At 43.4% G+C, this 26131-nt stretch overlaps 1 protein-coding gene across 3 annotated transcripts in view; it reads left to right on the top strand.

The window, feature by feature from the left end:
- The first annotated feature begins 9882 nt into the window (after positions 1–9882).
- Positions 9883–26131, top strand: part of NUP153 (nucleoporin 153) — a 94611-nt gene continuing 78362 nt past the window's right edge. For all 3 annotated transcript variants that reach the window (XM_030928447.1, XM_030928449.1, XM_030928448.1), the window contains exon 1: positions 9883–10935. In XM_030928447.1, the coding sequence (XP_030784307.1) occupies positions 10825–10935 (111 nt within the window). In that variant the 5' untranslated portion in view covers positions 9883–10824. The remainder of the gene's footprint in view (positions 10936–26131) is intronic.

Here is a 26131-nt window from a genome sequence, read left to right on the forward strand (position 1 = left end):
GTGATCCGCCCGTCTCGGCCTCCCAAAGTGCTGGGATTACAGGCTTGAGCCACCGCGCCCGGCCTTTTTTTTTTTTTTTTTTTTTTTGAGACAGTTTTGCTCTTTTTCCCAGGCTGGAGTGCAGTGGTATGATCTCGGCTCACCACAACATCTGCCTCCTGGGTTCAAGCAATTCTCCTGCCTCAGCCTCCTGAGTAGCTGGGATTACAGGCATGAGCCACCACACCCGGCTAATTTGGTATTTTTAGTAGATACAGGGTTTCTCCATGTTGGTCAGGCTGGTCTTGAACTCCCGACCTCAGTTTTGGAAACTTTTCAAAGGACCCTGTTCTAAAGTTAGTGATGCAGGGGAAAAGTCAGCTCCTCTTTGTTTGTAAACCAAAACCAAATCTTGAGAGGAGACTCTGCCGGTATGGGAGGAGGCATAGTTGTAAAGGCTGGGCCCTTATGATGAGGAGTCGAAGAGGCAGAGCTATAGTGGACAAGAGTGAAGAGAGAAAAATGGCATTTGCTTCCCAGTTGTCTACTCCTGGTGCCCCTTTGTGGATTTGCCTTCTCACTGCACAGCAGCAGACCACTACTTTGCAGAGTAAGTGCCAGCCAACATGGATATCCAGTATGAGAGAGACAAGTGATTAAACTCAAGCATCAGCAAAGATGAAGCTAAAATCAATCCTGGGTCTCAGCACTTCGGCTGGAAGGGATGGGCCTAAAAGCAGGTGCTTCTTGTAGGAAGTGCTTATGAGTCACTGCTGACTCATTGCAGGGGCAAGATTTTATGACCAAACAAGTGAAAAAGAAAATTTAACTGTTACTAATTGAAAGCATTGAAGTTATGGCTTGGGTTTAACTGCGGCTAGTAGATGCTCTTTGTTCCTTGGTTGTGGCCTCTTTGGAGACCTATGGTCTGCTTTGATGCTTTTATTCTACACATTGTGTGGTACACAGTGGAAGCTACACCTTCATGGGGAGAGGGGGAGAGTTGGGGGTGGTTTTTTAAGTAGGTTTTGCTCAACGTCTGCAAAGTTGCCTTCAATTTGTTTGGTGACACTGCCTTTTTAATACTGAACGTAGAATGATATAACCTCACTCATCTTTGCTTTGGAGAATATTTGAAGAGTTCTTTTTATTGTTTTTTTTTTTTTTTTTTTTTTTGAGACGGAGTCTCGCTCTGTTGCCCAGCCTGGAGTGCAGTGGCCAGATCTCAGCTCACTGCAAGCTCCGCCTCCCGGGTTCATGCTATTCTCCTGCCTCAGCCTCCTGAGTAGCTGGGACTACAGGCGCCCGCCACCTCGCCCGGCTAGTTTTTTGTATTTTTAGTAGAGACGGGGTTTCACCGCGTTAGCCAGGATAGTCTTGATCTCCTGGCCTCGTGATCCACCCGTCTCGGCCTCCCAAAGTGCTGGGATTACAGGCTTGAGCCACCGTGCCTGGCCTTTTTTTTGGTTTTAAAGAAGTCTATTTTTGGTAGCTCATGATATCCTACTGTCGTTATAATGGATTCAAACAAGGTAAGCTATGTTGAGGCCACTGGCCATGGATTATAGGCATTGGCTTAAAATCATCTTAACTAACCATTATGCTTGTGTAATTGCTCTGTTCAATCAACTCTGCTACCTGTGATGATACAGAATAAGAATGTGCTAAATCCAATTTTTAATTCAGCTAGTAGCCTAGCTTCCTTTGGAAATAAATAGAAGCTAATGAAAATAACAGTTAAAAATGGTTCATTTCATTTCTGCTCACTTTGTGGTAAAAGTGAAAGTTACTGAATGGTAAATAAGAGGAAAAAAATCTACATGATCAATAAGCTGTTGGCTCATCAATTCTTACTTAAATTGTTGGTTGGTGTAGATTAGTAAGGAACAGAAATTCCTAAGCCCGCTCTTTATAGGAACGTCAGTTACCTCATTGTCTTGCCTTGATGTTTAACTGTTCACATGAGCAAACATGCTTCTATTTGGCCTATACGAGGGGTGATATATGTGAGTTTTTTAAATATGATTTTTCACCTTTTGTATTGCACAGCTTTTTAGGCCTTCTCTATTGCAGGAGTTAAGAACAATAGGCATGTTGTGGAAAGAATAGTGTTGAAGACTCGCTTCTGGAAACTTTTAGACTAACATATCCATTATTGTTATCAAATTGAACTTTTCCAGAAGTAATGTTTGGAGAAAACACTGTGTCCAATTACTGTCTTAGCTTCATAGCAGCTATTTAAGAGGTCAAGCTACCAGAGGTAGGTAATCTAATTGTTTTTATGATTTGTCAAGTAGAAAGCTGCTACCATTCCTGCCTTTACAGTTTAGAAAAATTAGTTTATTCCAAGTTGCCTGAATTCTCATCTAGCATCAGATATTAGATGCTAATCTGAGTCCAAGAATATTCCCTCCTAGAGTGGCTGCTTGCTTTTCTACCTTAAAAATGATTTTGTGACTACAACAGAAAGAGAAAAGTCATTGTAATTCTAAGAAAGTAGCCTGATATCTCTTTTAGGAATTTATCTCTGCTCATAGCTTCTTGGATTAGGGTTTACTTTACATCCATGTTTTTTGTTTTTCATGAATTAATTCTAAAATAAAATTTTTCTTTTCTTTTTTTCTTTTTACAACCAACCAAACAACCAGCCGTGACTAAAAGAAAATTTGTATAAGAAAAGGATACATGGGAATTAGCAAGGGGTTCTTGAAATATCTATGCTTAAGTATGTTTCATAACTAATGCTCAGTTTTAGACCCTTAACATTTCAGATGTTAATAACTTCTGCTAGATTGTCTTTTTCCTTGGGAAAAAAAAGTTAATGAAAATAATAATTAAAAAATGGTTCATTTCATTTCTGCTCACTTTGTGGTAAAGGAGAAAGGTACAGAATGATAAATAAGAGGAAAAAAATCTACGTGTGTATAAGCTGTTGGTTCATCAATTCTTAAAATTGTTGATTGTTGTAGATTAGTAAGGAACAGAAATTCCTAAGCCTGCTCTTTATGGGAACTTCAGGTACCTCATTATCTTGCCTTCAAAGTTAATCTAACTTCAGATTAATAACTTCTGGTGGCATGGTTAATTTTTGAAACAATTCTCCTAGAATATAATACAGTTCCCCTGGTGATCTTGTTAACATGTAGATTCTGATTGTGTTGGCCTGGGATGGGCAGAGCTGCTTTATTCTAACAAGCTCCCAGGGGCTGCTGCTAGTGCTTGCCGGTCAGAGAGTAGCAGCAAGAGGTCAAAAGTTACTGTTTGTTTAAACTGGGTAGTTCATGCTTGTCTGGTGGTGGTGGGGTGATGTATATGTTAGGGTTGTTTGCATGTGAACTGGTTTGCATGCTTCTGAAAAGAAATGCCTTAATAAGTTAGGGTCTGATAAACTCGAGCATTCTCTTTTTTTTTTTTTTTTTTTGAGACGGAGTCTCGCTCTGTCGCCCAGGCTGGAGTGCAGTGGCCGGATCTCAGCTCACTGCAAGCTCCGCCTCCCGGGTTTACGCCATTCTCCTGCCTCAGCCTCCCGAGTAGCTGGGACTACAGGCTCCCGCCTCGTCGCCCGGCTAGTTTTTTGTATTTTTAAGTAGAGACAGGGTTTCACCGTATTAGCCAGGATGGTCTCGATCTCCTGACCTCGTGATCCGCCCGTCTCGGCCTCCCAAAGTGCTGGGATTACAGGCTTGAGCCACCGCGCCCAGCCAAACTCGAGCATTCTCTACAAATGCTTTTTAAAAAGAAAGAAGCTTAGTGCTAGCAAACTAAGGTTTGCAAATGTTACAGTTTTACAGACTGCAACCTTAATAAGTTCAATTTTGTAATGTAATTGATGAATTATATTAATAAACGAAACTAAACCAATTGATTTCTTTTTTTTTTTTTTTTTTTTTTTTTTTTGAGATGGAGTCTCACTCTGTTGCCCAGACTGGAGTGCAGTGGCACAATTTCGGCTCACTGAAAGCTCTGCCTCCTGGGTTCACACCATTCTTCTGCCTCAGCCTCCCGAGTAGCTGGGACTACAGGTGCCCACCACCATGCCCAGCTAATTTTTTGTATTTTTAATAGAGATGAGGTTTCACCGTGTTGGCCAGGATGGTCTCCATCTCCTGACCTCATGATCCGCCCACCTCGGCCTCCCAAAGTGTTGAGATTAAAGGCATGAGCCACCTGTCCGGCCTTGATTTCTTGTATGAGATAGATTCAACAGCATGTGTTTAGAATTTACAGTGTAGTTTTGTTGTTGTTGTTGTTGTTGAGACAGAGTCTCGCTTAGTTGCCCAGACTGGAATGCCGTGACGTGATATCGGCTCGCCACAACCTCTGCCTCCCAAGTTCAAGCGATTCTCCTGTCTCAGCCTCCCAAGTAGCTGGGATTACAGGCATGTGCCACCACACCCGGCTAATTTTTGTATTTTTTTAGTAGAGGCGGGGTTTCGCCATGTTGACCAGGCTGGTCTCAAACTCCTGACCTTGCATGATCTGACCGCCTTGGTCTCCCAAATTGTTGGATTACAGGCATGAGCCACCGCGCCCAGCCTAAGTGTAGCATTTTTAAGGTGAATTATCAGGGATAAGTGCTAATGATTAATAGATTATAAAATAGTAAACTTTAGTATAACTTAGTAAATGGTAAAGTGTAGGGTACTATGTAGACAGAGATTGTTTTACAGTTTTGTATACTGACATACTAAATGCCAAGACTAGAAACCAACACATAAATATCTCAATAAATATTTGTGTTTTAATGAATTAATCTCAGTTGATTCATTAACTGTCTTAAATGTTAGGATGGGATTGCCTTCCTACATTTGGTTATTATTTCATCCAATAAAACTGAATTTCCATTCAAGATTGAATTTAAAATATGTCTTAAACTATAATGTAATGTACATAAACACATATATACCAAAGCCTAGTATACACTGATACATGTAGTCAGGAAGAGGAAATATATGGCATTTTGGAATCAAGTGATATATGTAGTTAATCAAAATTTGCTCATATTAGTTAATTAATTTAGTCTTAAGTGTTTATTCCTAATAGAGAGAGAACACAGTAAGTTAATGGGAATATAATGATTGACATCCTTAAATATCTTCCCATTGTATGGCTCTTCTTTCCCTAAAGTACAAGCAAACAGGCAACAAATAAATAAATAAACCCAATAGCTTCATTTTCTTTATTTTTTTTCTTTAGAGATGGGGTCTCACTCTGTTACCCAGGCTGGACTGCAGTGGTGAGATCATAGCTCACTGCAGCCTTAGACTCCTGGGCTCAAGTGATCCTCCTGCCTCAGCCTCCCTAGTAGCTGGGACTACAGGTGCACACCACTATGCCCAACCAATTTTTTCATTTCTTTGTAGAGAAGGGGTCTCGTTATGTTACCCAGGCTGGTTTCAGTCTCCTGGCCTCAAGTGATCCTTCTGCCTTGGCCTCCCAAAGTGCTGGGATTACAGGTGTGAGCCACATGCCTGACCAGGAATATACTTAAAAATAATAAAGTAAGCCGGGCGCGGTGGCTCAAGCCTGTAATCCCAGCACTTTGGGAGGCTGAGACGGGCGGATCACGAGGTCAGGAGATCGAGACCATCCTGGCTAACACGGTGAAACCCCGTCTCTACTAAAAATACAAAAAAACTAGCCGGGCGAGGTGGCGGGCGCCTGTAGTCCCAGCTACTCAGGAGGCTGAGGCAGGAGAATGGCGTAAACCCGGGAGGCGGAGCTTGCAGTGAGCTGAGATCCGGCCACTGCACTCCAGCCCGGGCGACAGAGCAAGACTCCGTCTCAACAACAACAACAACAACAACAACAACAATAATAATAATAATAATAAAGTATAGTATCAACAGGAAATTGCAAGGCGTGCCTGTTTTAAAAAAAATACATGAACCAATAATAGCCACTTTTCATTATGAAGTATTCTGTACTGTATATAATTGTATGTGCTCCACTTTTACACAAATGGCAACACATTAGGTTTGTTTATACCAGCATCACCACAAACATGTGAGTAATGTGTTGCAATAAGACCTTAGGACAAAGACAGTATCACTAGGCAACAGGAATTTTTCAGCTCCTTACAAGACCACCATTGTATATTGGGCCCACTGTTGATTGAAACATTGTTATGCTATGCATGACTGTGATAATTTGTTTTAATAGACATCATAGTAGATACCTCATTTTGTTTTGGTAGAGTAAAATAACTACATAAAACTTCCTAACTTCTTGTACTTGTCATCTTTAAACATTCCTTTGGCCAGAATTGTATTATTACCTTCTGAAGAATGTATGATGGCTCTTTTTCTTTTTTTTTTTTTTTTTTGAGACGGAGTCTCGCTGTGTCGCCCAGGCTGAAGTGCAGTGGCACGATCTCGGCTCACTGCAAGCTCCGCCTCCCGGGTTCCCGCCATTCTCCCGCCTCAGCCTCCGAGTAGCTGGGACTACAGGCGCCCGCCACTTTGCCCGGCTAGTTTTTTGTATTTTTAGTAGAGACGGGGTTTCACCGTGTTAGCCAGGAGGGTCTCGATCTCCTGACCTCGTGATCCACCCGCCTCGGACTCCCAAAGTGCTGGGATTACAGGCTTGAGCCACCGCGCCCGGCCATGATGGCTCTTTTTCAATCTAGGTTGGGCTTAGATTAAATTGTATTTCATTTTTAATTAGTGGATACTCCTTATCTATTAGAGATAGGTCAGCAGCCTATTTGCTAATTTATAACTGGCAGCTGGTTACATATATATATTTTTTTGTTTGTTTGTTTCATTTTAGTTTTTAAATTTTTTTCATAGGGAGTCTCACTCTGTGACCCAGGCTAGAGTGCAGTGGCATGATCTCAGCTCACTGTAACATCCACCTCCATGGTTCAAGCGACTCTCCTGCCTTAGCCTCCTGAGTACCTGGGACTACGGGTGAGCACCACCACGCACAGCTAATTTTTTTTTTTAAGTAGAGACGGGTTTCACCATGTTGGCCAGGCTGGTTTCGAACTCCTGACCTCCAGTGATCCACCCGCCTTGGGCTCCCAGAGTGCTGGGATTACAGTTGTGAGCCACTGTGCACGGCCACTTTTTTTTTTTTTTTTTTTTTTTGAGGCAGAGTCTCGCTCTGTCGCCCAGGCTGGAGTGCAGTGGCACGATCTCAGCTCACTGCAAGCTCCACCTCCCGGGTTCACGCCATTCTCCTGCCTCAGCCTCCCGAGTAGCTAGCACTATAGGCGCCCGCCACCACGCCTGGCTAATTTTTTGTATTTTTAGTAGTGACGGGGTTGCACTGTGTCAGCTAGGATGGTCTCGATCTCCTGACTTCATGATCCACCCTCCTTGGCCTCCCAAAGTGCTGGGTTTACAGGTGTGAGCCACTGCGCCCAGCCTATGCACGGCCACTTTTTACTATATTATATGGGGAAAAAAGAAGTTTCGAGAAGGACTATTGTGGCAACAAGCCTTTCATGAATTGCAGTGTCTCCCAATGTGCTATTTGTTTTGGCTGAAAAAACTAGGTCCATGTTGAATGCAGATTTCCTCCTGTCTCTTATTCCTTCTTTGCTCTCAAGCCTGGGATGACTTCCAATGATTCAATCACATGAATGTGAGATTAATATATTATAGTTCCGTCAAATCCTATTTTACTTCCAAGAAATAAAAGAATTGTGGAAATGGGTAAAAAGTTTAGAGCATGGGTAAAAGGAATGTAGATTTTCCCATATCTCCTCAAGTTCTACCCATCTTCTATTTCTGAAGCATTGTCTACATTTGGCCCAATTCTTTCGCGTCTCTCTTCGTTTCAAAGGTTGACTGTGAAGGGTGTCCGGCACATCAAATGGCCTCTAAGAAAGGGGTGAGCTTTGATTCCAGTCAGTCCTCTGTTCTGTGGTGGAAACTCCTGAGTCTGATAGAGTGAAGAGGGCAGATGAGATGTGGCTACAGTTTAATCTCCTCTACATATAACCCAATTACAGATTCAGGTACAGATCTTCCCTATGAGTTAACTTATCGTGAATTACTTTACTTGGCTGTCAAATATCTAGCTATGGATTTGTGGAAGAGTAGGATTTCTGCATAGGAGGAAGATAGCACTTGAGGGAAACAATTGTCTTTAAGAAAGATAAAGTGCTTCAGGAGGAAGAGGGGACATACCTGGAGAGTTTAATGGGAAGTTAGTGGTGGAAGGAGGCATGAAACTAGGATGGGAGAGTGGAAGAGAAAATAGATTAATTTTGTTTATCATATTTGGCAACTTGTCTTGATTTTGATGGTTATGGTCAGAGGTGCCACTGAAAGCCATTGATATGTACACCTATGCTTGGTATAGCGTAGTTTCTTTAGGCACTGAAAGGTACAAGTTCAAAGGTACTCTAGATTGGCTTTACAATTTCACTTGTATGATTTAAACCATGAACCTGAATTGTGCAGTTTGATTTTGGAGATAGTATAAATGTCTTGGAACTAATTATTTATATCTGATTCATGGTTGATATTGGATGCTTTCTATCTAAGCAGTTATTATGAACTAGATATACATTAATCCTTTCACCAGACCACTGCCCTGTGAGGTCAATATTCACTCTATTTGCAGATGAAAAAAACAAAGCTTAGAAACAGGATCAGTGGGCCGGGCGCGGTGGCTCACGCCTGTAATCCCAGCACTATGGGAGGCCGCAGGCGGATCACCTGAGATTGGGAGTTTGAGACCAGCTTGACCAACATGGAGCAACCTTGTCTCTAGTAAAAATACAAAATTAGCCAGGCGTGGTGGCACACGCCTGTAATCCCAGCTACTTGGGAGGCTGAGGCAGGAGAATCGCTTGAACCCGGGAGGTGGAGGTTGCCGAGATCGCGCCATTGCACTCCAGCCTGGGCAAAACAAGAGAAAAAAACTCCATCTCAAAAAACAAAAAAAAAAGAAAGAAAAGGATCAGTAACTTCCCAAAGGTTACACAGCTAGTAAGTGGCAGATTTACAGTAAATTGACTGGGCGTGGTGGCTCACACCGGTAATCCCAGCACTTTGGGAGGCCCAGGTGGGTGGATCACTTGAGGTCAGGAGTTCGAGACCAGCCTGGCCAACATGGCGAAACCCCATCTCTACTAAAAATACACAAATTAGCTGGGAGTGGTGGTGCACACCTGTAGTCTCAGCTGTTTAGGAAGCTGAGGCAGGAGAATCGCTTGAACCTGGGAGGCAGAGGTTGCAGTGAGCCAAGGTCGCGCCACTGCATTCCAGCCTGGGCTACAGGGCAAGACTGTCTCTCAAAAAAAAAAAAAGAAAGAAAGAAAAAAAAAAGCTTTATAGTAAGTCTAAGATTTTTCACAATAGATTTTTCCTCCCTAATCATTTGGCTATTTGTCTTTAACTCTTACAGAAAAGTTGGGTTATAGTCCTGGCTTTGATTACCCATCTCAGTGTCATTGATTGTGCCACCTAAATTTCTCTGGACCTCCTGTCTGGTTGGTTGAATGAGAGGGTTGGACTATGTGATCACCAGGACCTTTCTAATCGTCAACTCCTAGAATATACATTTTGTGGATTCAGTCTTTGAGTCTAGCTCACTTACTCAGTTTCCTAAATACAATGCCTTCTATTTGGAGCAAACACGGTATACTTTTATTACTAAGGATATATCACTTACCTCTAATGTTAGCTGACTGAGTTATAATTGTAATCATTCATTGCATTTTTCGCCTATTAGCAAATATACATGCTCTCCATAGATGATCACGTCTGCTCCTCACAACAGCTTTATAAAACTCCCATTTTTTGGAGGAGGAAGCTAAGGCTCAGACGGTTTTGATTCATCCAAGGTCAAATAGGTTGGGTGGCGGAACCAGAATTCCAGCCCCGTGTGTCTGGCAACAAACCCTTTATATGTTTAAATAAACATTAATGAAGTCGTATATATTTTCTAATTCTAAGGATCATGGACATTGTTTTTCAACCACAGATTTTTTTTTCCTCCTTCTTAAATCATTAGCTCTTGTCCTTGATTTTACTATCTGCTTACTTCCTGCCCACTTAACCAACTGACAGGGAGGAGAGTGGGAAGAAGTTACTGTTTTTATGTTAAGTGCCTTTTCAGAGTCTAATTTACAGCCAAGAACAGCAAAAGTATCCCTTGGCTTTGTGCCTCTGCGGCGCTCAGGGGATCTCCTTCCCCGTCCCTCTCCCTTTCCGAGAATCCGCGTTGCGTTGTTGAACTACGTTTCCCAGCGTGCCGCGCGGCCGAGAGCGTGGACTCCATCAGTCCTTCCTCTTTGCCTATCAGCTCGTCGTAGCATGATGATGCAAATGCGTCGGGCGCCTGTGGGTGACGACATTCTGGCTCGCGACCGCGGCAGCCGCCTTAGCCGCGGTAATAGGCGCAACGGCGGCGGAGGCTGCAGGGACGACGACGACGGCGGGGCGGGCGCTGTGCGCACAGGGGAGGGGTAGGCGGGCGGCGCCAGCGGCTTCAACTGCGGCAGCTACGGCTAGGGCGACGGAAGAATCCCCACCAGTCGGCGGTCGAGTTAGGCCTCAGCACCGCCGGGAGCTGTTCGTGCTGTCCTCTGCGGGAGATCTCCATAGAGACCGTGACATACACAGAGGCGGGGGTCCGCAGAGGCGGCGGGACCGGAGCCTCCTCGGCCTCTGCGGCCGCCACCCCCTTCTCCGCTGCCAGCACTCACCCTCTCTCCGCTCCTGCTCGCAACCTCGCGGTTCCTGGGGTGCTTGTGCCCACTGTGTGGACAGCTCGGGCGGACTTTTGGGCCGGGGCCGGGCGGCGGGGGGGGCGCTCTAAGGCCTCCGCCTCTGCCTCTCCCGCCCCCTTACCCGCCCCGGAGCGGGAAGCGGCGGAGGCTCCGCCATGGCCTCGGGAGCCGGAGGAGTCGGAGGGGGCGGTGGCGGCAAGATCCGGACGCGGCGTTGCCACCAGGGGCCGATTAAGCCTTACCAGCAGGGGCGACAACAGCATCAGGTATGGGACCCCGACGCCGCGGTGGCCTGGCGGGTGGGGAAACTCGGCTGGAGGGGACGGGCGGTTCGAGGCCCCGGCGCCCCACGTGGAGCAGACAGGAGGGCCTGAGGAAAGGCCCGAGTGAGGCTCCGGGGGAGCTCAGGCCGTTGGGGGTGGCGACGGGAAGTGGGCTGAGACAGGCCCAGCCTTGCGGCGCACACGTGTGGTTTGGGCCGCCTTTCCCCCAACCCTCTGGGTCAGGGGCTTTCCCAGGCAGGCTCTGGGCGGGAAAAGAAATTGTAGGCCCAGGATGCGCGCGTTTCTTTCTTTTTTGGCGGGGATTTGGAGTTTGAGGGTATTACTCACGTCCTCTCGAGGGAGAAAGGAAAAGTTGTGGTTGATTGCCCTTGTTGTTTTCTGGTATCCCTCCTTTAGTGTGTGTGGGGAGGGGGCTGCCCCGAGGAATCTTAACTCTGGGGCAGACGGGGAGTTGTGGGGGGCGCTGTTACATGGAAAGTGAAATAACTTAGTCTCAGCCTATGAATTAATTCTCGGTTTCCCCTGCCGGTGTTCCTCCTCGTCTTGAGAGCATTGGCTTAGGTTTCCTTAACCGGGTTATAGTTAACCGTGGCACTGGGGCATTTTGAAAGTCCCTCTCCACCCTTACGTCTTTTCTCTGCTGCGCGACTCCCCCCCTCCCACCCCCGCTTTTATTTTGGAGGCTGGAATTGGCCATTCTCCACAGTTGACCGGGACTCCAGCTCTGATCTCATACACAAAATATTTTAATATTATGAGGCGTATTCTAGAAGTTTAGTTACTTTTGACACTCCAGGAATGTTGGTGATCTTATAGTTTAGCCACTGTATGAATTCGTGGATGTTTAAAATTATAAAAAAAGTTTATCCTAATTGTAAATGAGATAGTTGATTCTGAGAAAATTCCGTTTTTAAAATAATTGGTTGTTAGAAGGATTGAATAGGAAAATGTTAACTTATTTTAATAAAGCCACTTAAAAACTTATCAATGATACTGAGGTGGGAAGTGTGTTATAAATTTGTTGAAAAACAAAAGTGTAGCAAAAGGATCTGATAACTTGTTGCCTACTGTTAAAGGTAGACTTCCTAGATTACTTTATTCTGGATGCTAATAAATATTACACACTTTCACATGGTTGATGTTGTTAAATTGTGTCATTATCAACAGATTTGTAAAAGTAAAGATTTGTGTCGGGCGCGTTGGCTCACGCCTGCAATCCCAGCACTTAAGGAGGCCGAGGCGGGCGGATCACGAGGTCAGGAGATGGAGACTATCCTGGCTAACACGGTGAAACCCCGTCTGTACTAAAAATATAAAAAAATTAGCCAGGCGTGGTGGCGGGCGCCTGTAGTCCCAGCTACTCGGGAGGCTGAGGCAGGAGAATAGCGTGACCCCGGGAGGCGGAGCTTGCAGTGAGCCGAGATCGCGCCACTGCACTCCAGCCTGGGCGACAGAGCGAGACTCCGTTTGGGGCGGGGCAGAGGGGAAGGTAAAGAATTGAGGAAATTTTTTTTTTTAAGTTTTCTTAAATGTTTTTTATTTTGAGGGAAATGTTTGAGTAGTGAAAATCGTGGTTCAGGTATTTTAAGTCGTTCTCTACTGATGGTTAGGTTTGGCATTGTTATTTTTCTCCCACCAGTTTTCCCCGAGATATGTACATAAAGTACTTAGTTTTCAAATTTGTGAAGAACAGGGGTATTTGCAAGCAGATTTAAGATTAGAATTCAGGTCACAAGCCTGACCATTTAACCTAATCCTTCTATAGAATGGAAGTTAGACATGCATGCTTTCTTTTCTCCTATGAATGCCTTTGAGTGCTTAGATTTTCTTGTATGACATGTTTAGAAAAATGACGTGTTTTAAATATAGGTCATTGGATGGTCTGGATAGACGTTAGAAGGGAATTAATATTTTCCAAATGTCTGAAGTTATCACAGCTTATTTTGAAATTTACTTAGATAAAATAAAAATTAATTTTGGGGAGATGATGCCTTAACAGCATAACACCTATGATCCAAGGTGTCTTAGAGTTGATATGACTTCAGGCTGTGTAGTTTTGTTTTAAATCTTGATAGTTTATCATTGCCCCTTATCTAAAATACTTTTGCTTCTTGCTCTGGCTATTTAATTAAAAAAGAAAACATATTTTAGCTTTTGAATTGGGAATTAAAGGTATTTAGGGGTTTCTTGATCAACACTGTAAGTGCTATTTAATATTGGCAGAAACTACCACTACCCAAGAAAAGTATTCAGGTACATTCAAAAGAATACTCTCTATTTTTTTTTTTAATCTTGAAAATAAGGACTTTCTTTAGTCCTTATTGAGACTTTGGTGAACATAGGGTCTACCCACTTGCTGTCTACTATCCTAGACTATCAACTGGATGTTTTGCAGCAGCTGCTGAGTCATCATGAAGCAAGCTTCATGACATGGCATGTTTTATACTAATGTTATTTGATTAAGTGTCTAAGGGTTTCTGGGCAAAAATTAAGCTTTTGGTAGTATAGCAGAGAGCTGGAGTAAGAAACAGTGAGAGGTCTGGTGCTCTTACTTGATGGATATTTGCCAGTGCCTGTCAGGGCAACTTGCTAGTATGGTCACCCAGTACCTGTGACTTCTGCATGTGTTCATTTGACTTGTAATTTCCTGTTTTGACTTCTGGGTTTAGCTCTCCTGGGAAATGCTATAAGTTTACCACTTTCCCTCTTAAGCTCCGATTTTTTTTTTTTTTTTTTTTTTTTTTTTTTGAGATGGAGTCTCGTTGTGTGGCCCAGGCTGGAGTGCAGTGGTGCGATCTTGGCTCACTGCAACCTCCGCCTCCTGGGTTCACGCCATTCTTCCTGCCTCAGCCTCCCGAGTAGTTGGGATTACAGGCATGCGCCACCACACCTGGCTAATTTTTGTATTTTTAGTTGGTCAGGCTGGTCTCAAACTCCTGACCTCAGGTGATCCGCCCACCTCAGCCTCCTAAAAGTGCTGGTATTACAGGCATGAGCCACTGTGCTCAGCCCAACTTCTGATCTTTAAAATGTCATCTTGCATGAAGTTGTGCAGACAAATCCATTGTCTTGCTCAAATAACTGAAGGGTAATAAGGGTAATAACTCTTATGAATTGTAGAAGCAAATATGAAGAACATCCCTGAAAAATGCAAGCTGATCATTCTCACTTGCCTTCTCCCCTACCCCTTTACCTTTTTGCCCAGATGCATTTAGGAAATGGTGTCATTTTTCTTTTCTTTTCTCTTTTTCCGAGATGGAGTTTTGCATTTGTTGCCCGGGCTGGAGTGTAATGGCACAATCTCTGCTCAGTGCAACCTCTGCCTCCCGGGTTCAAGCTATTCTCCTGCCTCAGCCTCCCGAGTAGCTGGCATTACAGGCATGCGCCACCACACCCAGCTAATTTTATATTTTTTGTACAGATGGGGGTTTCTCCATGTTGGTCAGGCTGGTCTCAAACTCCCGACCTGAGGTGATCCTCCCACCTTGACCTTCCAAAGTGCTAGGATTACAGGCCTGAGTTACCTTGCCTGGCCAGAAATGGTGTCATGTTTCTAGTTGGGAGTGAATAGGTCACTGAAGAGAATGTAGTTAGTTCCTGTCTTCCTTTCCCATTTCCTTTTTGTTCAGATCCTCAGGCACAGAAAGTCAGCTCTTTGGAGAGGTTAAGCTGCTTGCTTTTCTTAATAGCCACTACAAAAAACTTGAGCCCATGGGCAGACCAGAACCTTGCTTCTGGCAGAACCTGCTGCCACCTCCTGGTGAGAGGAAACTACTTATTTTTGCCCTTTTTGACCGGGGGAGGGGGTGGTGTGGGGGTGTGTGAGGAGTGTGCTTCAGACATTTATCTTCTGGTTTAGAGCTAAGGGACTCCGCCTTTAATCCTACTCGATATGGTTTGTCTTACAAGTCAGTTCCTGCATTTAGTCCCCACCCCCCGCCCAGATGGAGTCTTGCTCTGTCGCCCAGGCTGGAGTGCAGTGGCGCAATCTTGACTCACTGCAACCTCTGCCTCTCGGGTTCAAACAATTCTCCTGCCTCAGCTCTTGAGTAGCTGGGATTACAGCGCAGGCCACCATGCCTGGCTAATTTTTGTATTTTTAGTAGAGACAAGGTTTCACCATCTTGGCCAGGCTGGTCTTGAACTCCTGACCTCCTGATCCACCTGCCTTGGCCTCCCAAAGTGCTGGGATTACAGGCATGAGCCACCGTGCCCAGCCTAATTTTTTGTATTTTTAATAGAGGCTGGGTTTCACCAAGTTGGCCAGGCTGGTCTCGAACTCCTGGCCATGTGATCTGGCCTCCTCTGCCTCTCAAAGTGCTGGGATTACAAGCATGAGCCACTGTGCCCGGCGCATTTAGTTTTGTTTTTGTTTTTTTCTTTGAGACAGTGTTTCGCTCTTGTTGCCCACGCTGGAGTGCAATGGCACCATCTCAGCTCACTGCAACCTCCGCCTCCTGGGTTCAAGCAACTCTCCTGCTTCAGCCTCCTGAGTAGCTGGAATTACAGGCATGCACCACCACGCCCGCCTAATTTTGTATTTTAAGTAGGGATAGAGTTTCTCCATGTTGGTCAGCCTGGTCTTGAACTCCTGACCTCAAGTGATCCATCTGCCTTGGCTTCCCACAGTGCTGGGATTACAGGCATGAGCCACTGCTTAGCTGTTTTTAAAAAGGGGAAGGAAACCTCTTTATCAGTAGCTTAGATCAGGGTTCAGTAAACTTTTTCTGGAGGGGACACAGATAGTAAAGATTTAGGCTCTGCTGTGGTAAATTGTCCTTTGTTTTGTTTTTAACAATCCTTTAGCAAATGTAAAAACCATTCTTAGCTTGTATGAAAAAGGCCAAGGTCTGAAGTTGGCCCAGCCCACAAATCATGGTTTGCCATACCATGGTTTATATGATAGTATAGTTTTTGTTTTGGTAGCTTCTTTGTGATACTTCATCCCAAATAAGTATGTCCTGCCTGGTGTCTGATAGCTGAAGTGTCCTCAGATTTGAAAAGGAGGGATATTTAGAGGTTGAATATTTAAATCATTCCAGAAGTCACAAAGTTTTTGACTTTTATTTTGTCCTTATTTGCTTTATCCTACATGCTTAATCAGTGGGAATAGAAGTGGAAACATTGATAGGATTGGATAGTTGATAGTTGTTAGGAAAAAATTGTAGTGTAATGGAGTCAGCCTGAGTTTGGATCCCTGTTCTACCTGGACGTGGACGAGTTAGTTAATTTATTCATCTGTAAAGTGAAAATTGTTGTGGAGGTTAAATGGGACAAGTGGAGCTTTTAGAACAGGACCTGGCATATGTATATAAGTAAGGAGTTGTTTAAAATTGACTCCTTACTATATATATGCAATTGAGATTTGAAATTAAATAGAACTGTTTGATTTAGGGTCTTTTTTTGTGTGTGTGTGGGAGGCCAGAGTTTTATTTATTCAAATTAGTCTCCTGATTTAGGGTCTTCACATTGTCTCTGAATTTTCCTGCTTCTTATCAGAGTTTTTTTCCCTTTAGGTGACTAAATTCAATACTTGCATATATTAAATAGTTTAATACAAAGTAGGTCTTTTGCTTGTGATGAGAGGTTTCATGTGGTATTATATTAATTACTTAATTTTTCTAATAAGTGACAAAAAGCCCACTTGCTGTATCCATTTTCTGGGAAATCTCTGACAAGGCAGGTATCTTAGTTTGAAGTAAAATAAAAACTGTGGTCTGATGTCACCAGTTAAAACTGTTTTCTTTTCTTTCTCTTTTTGAGACAGAATCTAGCTCTGTCACCCAGGCTGGAGTGCCGTGGTGTGATCTTGGCTCACTGCAGTCTCCGCCTCCCAGGCTCAAAGGATTCTCCTGCTTCAGCCTCCTGAGTAGCTGGGATTACAGACGTGTGCCACCACGGCTGGCTGTTTTTGTAGTTTTAGTAGACATGGGGTTTCACCATGTTGGTGTGGTGGTCTCAAACTTCTGACCTCAAGTGATCTGCCCTCCTTGGCTTCCCAAAGTGCTGGAATTACAGGCGTGAGCCACCTCGCCCGGCCAAAATCATTTTCATTAGGCACAGAGTATTATTGCAAAGATTGTAATTATCTTGTATTTTTTTCTTTTTTTTTGAGACGGAGTCTCGTTCTGTCACCCAGGCTGAAGTGCAGTGGTGCAATCTCGGCTCATTGCAACCTCCACCTCCGAAAGTGTTGGGATTACAGGCATGGGCCACAGTGCTGGCTATCTTGTATTTTCTCTTTTTTTTTTTTTAGACAGTCTCTCTCCATCCTCCATGCTGGAGTGCAGTGGCACTATCTCCGCTCACTGTAAGCTCTGCCTCCTGGGTTCATGCCATTCTCCTGCCTCAGCTTCCCAAGTAGCTGGGACTACAGGCGCCCACCACCACGCCCAGCTAATATTTTGTATTTTTAGTAGAGATGGGGTTTCACCATGTTAGTCAGGATGGTCTCGATCTCCTGACCTCGTGATCCGCCCACTGCGGCCTCCCAAGGTGCTGGGATTACAGGCGTGAGCCACCGCGCCCGGCCCTGCTATCTTGTATTTAAAAATAAAAGAAAAAAATTATTTGTAGCTCTTTAGCTTGTCTTCATGGTTGCAATATATTTTTAGAAGATTCTTCTGTGTTGGGAAGCCTGGTTTCAAGTCTTGCTGTCACATACAATTTGCTGTCAGAAACGGGATGATAGGATGCCTTTTCTAACTATAGATATTTCAGTTTGCTTGATTTTGCTTATCTTTTTCATAGTGTGATTTAAGAAATAAACTCTTACTCCCAATTTTCAAATATGTTACATGAGAAAAAGTGTGATAGTATCTTGTAGGTAACTTTTAGTGAGTTTAACTACTGTGAGCTTTTATTGAGAGTTTTCTTTTTCTTTCTTTTTTTTTTTTTTAAGACAGTCTCACTCTGTTGCCCAAGCTGGAGTGCAATGGCGCGATCTTGGCTCACTGCACCCTCCGCCCCCAGGGTTCAAGTGATTCTCCTGCCTCAGGCTCCCAGCTAATTTTTGTATTTTTTCGGTAGAGACAGAGTTTCGCCATGTTCCCCAGGCTGGTCTCCAACTCCTGGATTGAAGCAGTGCCCCCCCCCGCCCGCCCCCCCCCCCCCCCCCCCCCCCCCCCCCCCCCCCCCGTCTCGGCCTCCAAAGCGCTGAGATTACAGGCGTGAGCCACTGTGCCTGGACCTGAATCTAGTTTCAGTAATCTGAATTTAACATCCAAATCTAAGACATTATTGGTTGTATTTTGTAAGCCTATGCCATTCAGCAGCGAAGTTTACCCTATCCAGTCAGTCCTAGTCCTCTAGCCGTTTAAAATATTTTTCTAGCTAAAGAATTAAAAACCTAGTCCCTAGGAGAATAATATTCCAGAACCTTAAAACTGATGATGGACTGTATTTGATATTTATAGATCCAGTGAAATTATTTGAGAAAGGAGATTTTATAATCTAAATACTGCTATGGATAATGTGAAGAAAAGGGAGTTGAACAGACCTGAAGTCAAGAAAACTAATAGGAAGAAAAGAGCTTTGTATATGAAGAAGGAAGGATATATAGGAATGACAAGGAGTTGGCCATATTGAAAAGATACCTCTGGTTATTCATGTGAAAAGGTTTATAAGAATGTCCTTAATTACAAATGAGTTCTGACTTAGTGTTGTAGAGTAGCCTTCCCCCACCCCAGCTGCTTTTCGTTAATCCTTTTCTTTCTTTCTTTTTCTTTTTTTTTTTTTTTTTTTTTTGAGATAGAGTCTCGCTCAGACGCCCAGGCTGGAGTGCAGTGATGTGATCTTGGCTCACTGCAATCTCTGCCTCCTGGGTTCAAGCAATTCTCCCTCCCTCAGTCTGTCAAGTAGCTGGGATTACAGGTGCCCGCCACCACGCCTGGCTAATTTTTGTATTTTTTAGTGGAGACAGGGTCTCGCCATGTTGGCCAGGCTTGTCTTGAACTCCTGACCTCAGGTGGTCTGTCCGCCTCAGCCTCCCAAAGTGCTGGGATTACAGGCATGAGCCACTGCGCCCAGCTCATTAATCCTTCAACTCAGGTTAAATACAATTTGAAAAGCTAATGTATTCATAGTTCCTTATACATTGAATGTTCTTGATGTGTATGTAGTATTGAATTCTAATCCCCAGATTGGATTTTTAGTTAGTCTAAATCTCAGTGGCATTTTTGACACGTTTTGCCAAATGAAGAATCATTCTTTCTTGGAGAGAGAATACCCAGTGGATTTAGCCAGTTCACATTCTAAAATTCAATCCTTTAATCCTTGAACTTAAGTTTATTATTTATGAAGTGTAGACTTTGCTTTAGGGCCACAGAGAGTATTTTTTAAGATTTTATTTTATTTTATTTTGAGACAGAGTCTTGCTCTGTAGCCCAGGCTGGAGTGCAGTGGCGTGATCTTGGCTCACTGTAACCTCTGTCTCCCAGGTTCAAGCGATTCTCCTGCCTCAGCCTCCTATGTAGCTGGGATTACAGGCGCACACCACCCACCCAGCTAATTTTTGTAGTTTTAGTAGAAATGGTATTTCACCATGTTGGTCAGGCTGGTCTCAAACTCCTGATTTCAAGTGATCTGCCCGCCTTGGCCTCCTAAAGTGCTGGGATTACAGATGTAAGCTACCGCACCTGGCCGTTTTTTAAGATTTATATGTTTATTTTTTTTTTTTTTATTTTGAGACGGAGTCTCACTTTGTGGCCCAGGCTGAAGTGCAGTGGCACGATCTTGGCTCACTGCAACCTCCGCCTCCCGGGTTCACACCATTCTCCTGCCTCAGCCTCCCAAGTAGCTGGGACTACAGGTGCCTGCCACCACACCTGGCTAATTTTTTTTTTTGTATTTATAGTAGAGACGGAGTTTCACCATGTTAGCCAGGATGGTCTCGATCTCCTGACCTCGTGATCCACCGGCCTCGGCCTCCCAAAGTGCTGGGATTACAGGCGTAAGCCACCACGCCTGGCCTTTTTTTAAGATTTTAATGCCATTTTTTGTTGATTTTTCTAAGTCCTTCATTAATTTTGCTTCCTTAGCTACTGTTATGTTTCTCTTTCTTTAATTGACTTTGTGGTATTTATACTTCCAGAGGATGCTTCAGTTTCTCTTTGTTTTTTAGATAGCTTCACAAGTTGTGTTTTGGGGGAAAGGATATTAATGTGGCAACAAAAAAGATAATTGCCACATATAAAACTGTTATACCAAGTAAATGTATTTCTTACCTTTGAATTCTAGAATTGTTAGTGTTCTTTTAAGAAACTTACCTCAGAAAATGTACTTTTGACCGGGTGCAGTGGCGGCTCACGCCTGTAATCCCAGCACTTTGGGAGGCTGAGGCGGGTGGATTGCCTGAGGTAAGGAGTTCGAGACCAGCCTGGCCAACATGGTGAAACTCTGTCTCTACTAAAAATACAAAAATTAGCCAAGCTTGGTGGCAGGCGCCTGTAATCCCAGCTACTCAGGAGGCTGAGGCAAAACCCGAGAGGCAGAGGTTAGAGTGAGCCAAGATGGCACCTTTTCTTTCCAGCCTGGGTGACAGAGCAAGACTCCATCTCAAAAAAAGAAAAGAAAAAAAACAGACCTTCAGTCCCAGGCTAGATTTGAACTCCTAGGCTTAAGTGATTCTCACACCTGAGCCTCCAAAGTAGCTTGCCCCAGAATAGTCACATATGGTAATAAGGTGTTGGTTGAGCAGTGCAGCTGTAGAGAAATTAAACCCATGCACCAGTGATTCTATTCACTGTGTCTACCTGGTGCCTGCTTCCACAGAACTGATGCTATAGTGGAGTCCATGGACAGACTGTAATCACCATCCTCTTTGACAAACTGCTCTCATGTAGGAATTACAGGGCACCACTGGTACATATAAGGGAGTGGCTGTCCCAAGATTTGGAAGGTCAGAGAAAGTTTTCTGCAGCAAAACTTACATCAAGAGTTAGGCTTACTGCTGGAGCCTCTGAAAGAAGACAGGACATTGATGTGGTAGAGTGAGACTTGAGTGAGTACGTCTTACTGTGGACCTTTACTTGGCGTACTTCAGTTTCTCCCTTGGATTTTTTTGGTTTTACTATTTTGTTTTTAAATCTTAATTTTTTTTTTGTTTTGTTTTTGGTTTTTTTTTTTTTGAGATGGAGTCTCTGTTGCCCAGGCTGAAGTGCAGTGGCACAATCTCAGCTCTCTGCAAGCTCCACCTCCTCGGTTCACGCCATTGTCCCGCCTCAGCCTCGCGAGTAGCTGGGACTACAGGCGCCCACCACCATGCCCAGATAATTTTTTATGTTTTTAGTAGAGATAGGGTTTCACTATGTTAGCCAGGATGGTCTCGATCTCCTGACCTCATGATCCGCCCACCTTGGCCTCCCAAAGTGCTGGGATTACAGGCGTGAGCCACCACGCCTGGACCCCTTTATCTCTTGATAGTTTCCTTTCCTATACTGTGCATAAGATTTCTTTTCCCAAGTAGTTTTTAAAACATTTCTAATGTCTGGTAGTTGGCTGTGTATCATAAACACAGATTCTGTGTAAATCTTTAACAGTGGAAATAAAATCAACCCGAAGGTAAGCTTTTATGTTAACCTCTCATTGATTTTTCAGAGTTGATATTTAAAAGATGTTTATAAATATGTGTTTGGTAGACAATAAGATAATCATTAAAATAGGGTGGTCTTTTAGGTAAGATTCTGTTGTAGTTAAGCTTATAATGGTGGTTATGTTTACCAAGGCCTTAATTAGAATAACAGGTCACTGAATTTTTGATGGTTTTAGTACAGTGGTTCTCAAACATTAATTTGCAGAAGAATCAACTGCAAGAGCTTATTAAAATAAATTTGCCTTTCTAACCAGCTCGTAGGCTACACCAATGCTGCTGATCTGAGAACTACACTTTGAAAACCACTGGTTTAGTCCTTTTATAAGTGACTAGATATATAAACTACAGAACTGAAGATTACACAGATTGTCACACATGAGTATGCACACAATTTAAAGGGAATTTTGCAAGATTTAAAGCTATTTTAAGTTTCATTAGATTTTGCATTTATTGATAAGGTTACCAGAAGCTTGAATTGCATGTTCCGAGGACACGCCTGTATTTGGGTCTTAGCACCTTTTTGTTTGTTCAGTCCATAAAACTTCTCTCTCTTTTTTTTTTTTTCCTTGAGACAGAGTCTCGCTTTGTTGCTCAGGCTGGAGTGCAGTGGCGTGAACTCGGCTCACTGCAACCTCTGCCTCCCGGGTTCAAGCGATTCTCCTGCCTCAGCCTTCTAAGTAGCTGGGTCTACAGGTGCCTGCCACCATGCCTGGTTAATGTTTTTTTGTATTTTTAGTAGAGACGGGGTTTCACTATGTTGGCCAGGCTGGTCTTGAACTTCTGGCCTCATGATTCTCCCACTTCAGCCTCCCAAAGTGCTGGGATTACAGTAGTGAGCCACTGTGGCCCCAGCCCCATCCTTTATTTCTCTTTTTTTCTTTTTTTTTTGGTGAGATGGAGTCTCGCTCTGTCGCCCAGGCTGGAGTGCAATGGCATGATCTTGGCTTACTGCAATCTCCGCCTCCCAGGTTCAAGCGATTCTTCCCCCTCAGCCTCCCGAGTAGCTGGGATTACAGGCACCACCATCACGCCCAGCTAAATTTTGTATTTTTGTAGAGACAGGGTTTCACCATGTTGGCCAGGCTGGTCTTGAACTCTTGACCTCAGGTGATCCGCCCGCGTCGGCCTCCCAAAATGCTGGGATTATAGGTGTGAGCCACCGCGCGCAGCTCCTATCCTTTATTTCTTTTTCCCAACCTTCATCTCTGTAAAACAGTACATAAATGGACCAGAAAAGGGTCTTTATCCTGGTGAATATTTTAGAATCTATACTAACTCATGGAAGTAAAGGCAAACATTACTCTTCTCATTCAATCAATACTTATTGATCACATACCACATGTCAAGCATTAAATACACAGGATACAGCAGTGAACAAGTTCCTGCCCTCGTGGAGCTTATATTCTAAGGGAGACAAGCAAACAAGTAAACATAATATGTAACACGTAAACATGTAATATGGTGATTCAGTGCTATCAATAAAGTTGGTGGAATAGGATACCCAATTTTGAAAAAATACAGAAGAAAATTTCTAATAAAAAATAAGGCTGGGAAGCAAAATGAGATGAGTATCCCATTATATAAGCAAAGACCTGAAAAAGTAAAGAGGCCATGCAGATTTCTACTGGAGAAGTGTTAGGCCGGACGCGGTGGTCGCGCAATTTGGGAGTGCTGGGATTACGGGCTGGAGTGCAGTGGCACGATCTCAGCTCACTGCAACCTCTGCCTCCCGGGTTCAAGCGATTTTTCTGCCTCAGCCTTCCTAGTGGCTGGGATTACAGGAGTGTGCCACCACACCGGGCTAATTTTTGTATTTTTAGTAGAACTGGGGTTTCACCATGTTGGCCAGGCTGGTCTCAGCTCCTGACCTCAAGTGATCTGCCCGCCTCGGCCTCCCAAAGTGCTGGGATTACAGGCATGAGCCATTGTGCCTGGCCTCAAAGGAAATATCTTTAAAAAGGGTCTACTTAGAGATATGCTGGTGGTTAATGGAATAAATACAGGATAGCAGGATACCCAGAGACCAACAGCAGAACGCTACTACCTTCTCTAGGACTGGAGGAATAAAGGGAAGAAATGCTGTAACTGGAGTGGAGGGGTGCTGGAATGGTAGTTTTGGAGATGGAACAAGATTTAAGCAGGGAGGAGCACAGAAGAAAGACCTCCTTTTACTCCCATTCTCTAATATCTAGTGTTGTCTAATATCTTTCATGGGGCAGTCTTACCAGAAACCAGTTGGTAGTGCAGTCCATAGAAACAGCCTATCAAGAATGGGCTGAGAAAAGGACAAGTGGATACTAGCACAGTGTCAAATCTGTGATTTTATAAGTATGCGTGTGTGTGTGTGTGTGTGTGTGTAGGAAAAAGCTACATTTTAAGAAAAGTGAGTAGATTTAAAGAAAAACTTTAAATCCAAGTGAGTGGATTCAGAGGAAAACAGTACAGGTGAAAATCATGGCTAAAGTTTGGGAGACACTGGGAACACAGTTTTATGAACTCTGTGTATTTAGCACAGTCTAAAATGGTCTGTAAGATTTGTTTGATTCACTTTAGAATGTTTTCATTATAATCTTAAATATTATCCGACTAGTGCTCCACATGTATATTTTTTCTAGATAACTGAAGATTAAGCCTTTCAAGAATGTACAATTTTATTCATCTGTTTTGGAGGGGCTTCTCTAAAATGTATCTTAATTTCCTGAAATGTATCTGATTTCCAATATTAGAATCACTTCAGAGGGCTTGATAAAACAGGTGGGACCTACCTCTGGAGTTTATCCTTTAGTAGGACTGGAGAAGGACCTGGGATGATGCTGATAATACTGCTAAAAAGGGATCACACTTTGAGGACTACTCAATTATATTAAGCTTAATTTAACTTTTTCTTAATGACTTAGGGTCATTTAACCTGCAAAGGTATATTTGGGTCTTGAAATGCAAGGATGTTGATTCTTTCATTCTGGTTCCAGGTCAGTTTTATTTTCCTTCCTTCTTCCCTTCCTCCCTCCTTTCTTTTTGTCTTTGTTTTTAGAGACAGGGTCTCTGTCACCCAGGCTGGAGTGCAGTGGTACAATCATAGCTCACTGCAACCTTGAATTCCTAGGCTCAAGTGATTCTCCTGTCTCAGCCTCCCAAGTAGCTAAGACTGCAGGCCTGTGCCACACTTCCAGCTAATATAATCTGCATCCCTTTTTACTCTTCATGCTGTCATTCTCTGTGCCACTAGTAATGTCTCTGTCTCGCTGTTCCCGTATTAAGCTTTTCTGGGCTGAGACTAGATAAATTGGTTAAATTTTAGTATAGAAAATATGTCTGTAAGCAAAGTTCATGTATTTTAGTGAATGAGCTTTATTATATCCACTTTGAACAGTTTTGTCTTCTAATTATTTTTGAAGATACCTGATGCTGCCACATAAGGGATCTATGAGTGAGTGTGACGCCAATTTAAAGTTGTTCTATACTTGCCTTAGATGGATAGGGATCACAGGAATCTCTGATACTTTTAGTAGCTAAACACCGTACTGGAAGTCCACAAAAATTTTTTAAATCTGCCTTAAATTCTATAATTGCTATAGCTGGATGTGGTAGTTGGCCTGTAGTCCTAGCTACTTGGAAGGCTGAGACGAGAAGATTACTTGAGCCCAGGAGTTTGAGGCTGCAGTGGGCCATGATCACGTGCTATTGCACTCTTATCTGGTGTGACACAGGTCTCTGGAAAAAAAAAAAAAAATTCTTGCTGTAGTGCATTAGCTAGCCTGTCACCTATATCAAGTATGTCTTTGTTTTTAAGTCTTTTTTTTGTTTTTTTCTGAGCTGGAGTCTCGCTCTGTCGCCCAGGCTGGGGTGCAGTGGCCCGATCTTGGCTCACTGCAACCTCTACCTCCCAGGTTCAAGCAATTCTCCTGCCTCAGCCTCTCTGGTAACTGGGATTACAAGTACCTGGCACCACGCCCAGCTAACTTTTTGTATTTTTAGTAGAGATGGGATTTCACCATGTTGGTCAGGCTGGTCTCGAACTCCTGACTGCAAGTGATCCACCTGCCTCAGCCTCTCAAAGTGCTGAGATTATAGGCATGAGCCACCGCGCCCAGCGTTAAGTCTGTCTTTAACTGTATTATAGTTTGTAAACACTTTCAAGTCTTGAAGTATGGAAATGGGATAAATAACTGGTATTAGGTGTGTTTTTACAAATATTAAATATTGGATATAGGTATATAGTCTTTCTTTCCATAGTAACTAATACTGTAATATTAGCAAAGAAAAAGGGAACAGTGAATTTATGTTGTTCAGTAGTTAGTGTTCTAGAACTTGGCTTCATGTGTTTGATAGAGAGCTTACTTGTAGATCTGTTGAAAATTTGCACAATACATGGAAAAATAATTACATGCTTCTCAGTTGTTACCTATATACCTTTTCAAATAGTAAGGACATTACTATTCAAGTGCCTATATCAGAAGTATCTTCCATTTTTTTGTTAGCAGGATATTTTAAGGCCTCTATCTTGAGTTTCCCTTCTAGGTAGATTTATATATTCTGCCTTGACTTTATTGTTTTCTGTACCTACTGAGTCATTTTTTTCCTTTCTTT

Source organism: Rhinopithecus roxellana, chromosome 4, assembly GCF_007565055.1.
Source record: "Rhinopithecus roxellana isolate Shanxi Qingling chromosome 4, ASM756505v1, whole genome shotgun sequence".
Taxonomy (NCBI): Eukaryota; Metazoa; Chordata; class Mammalia; order Primates; family Cercopithecidae; genus Rhinopithecus; species Rhinopithecus roxellana.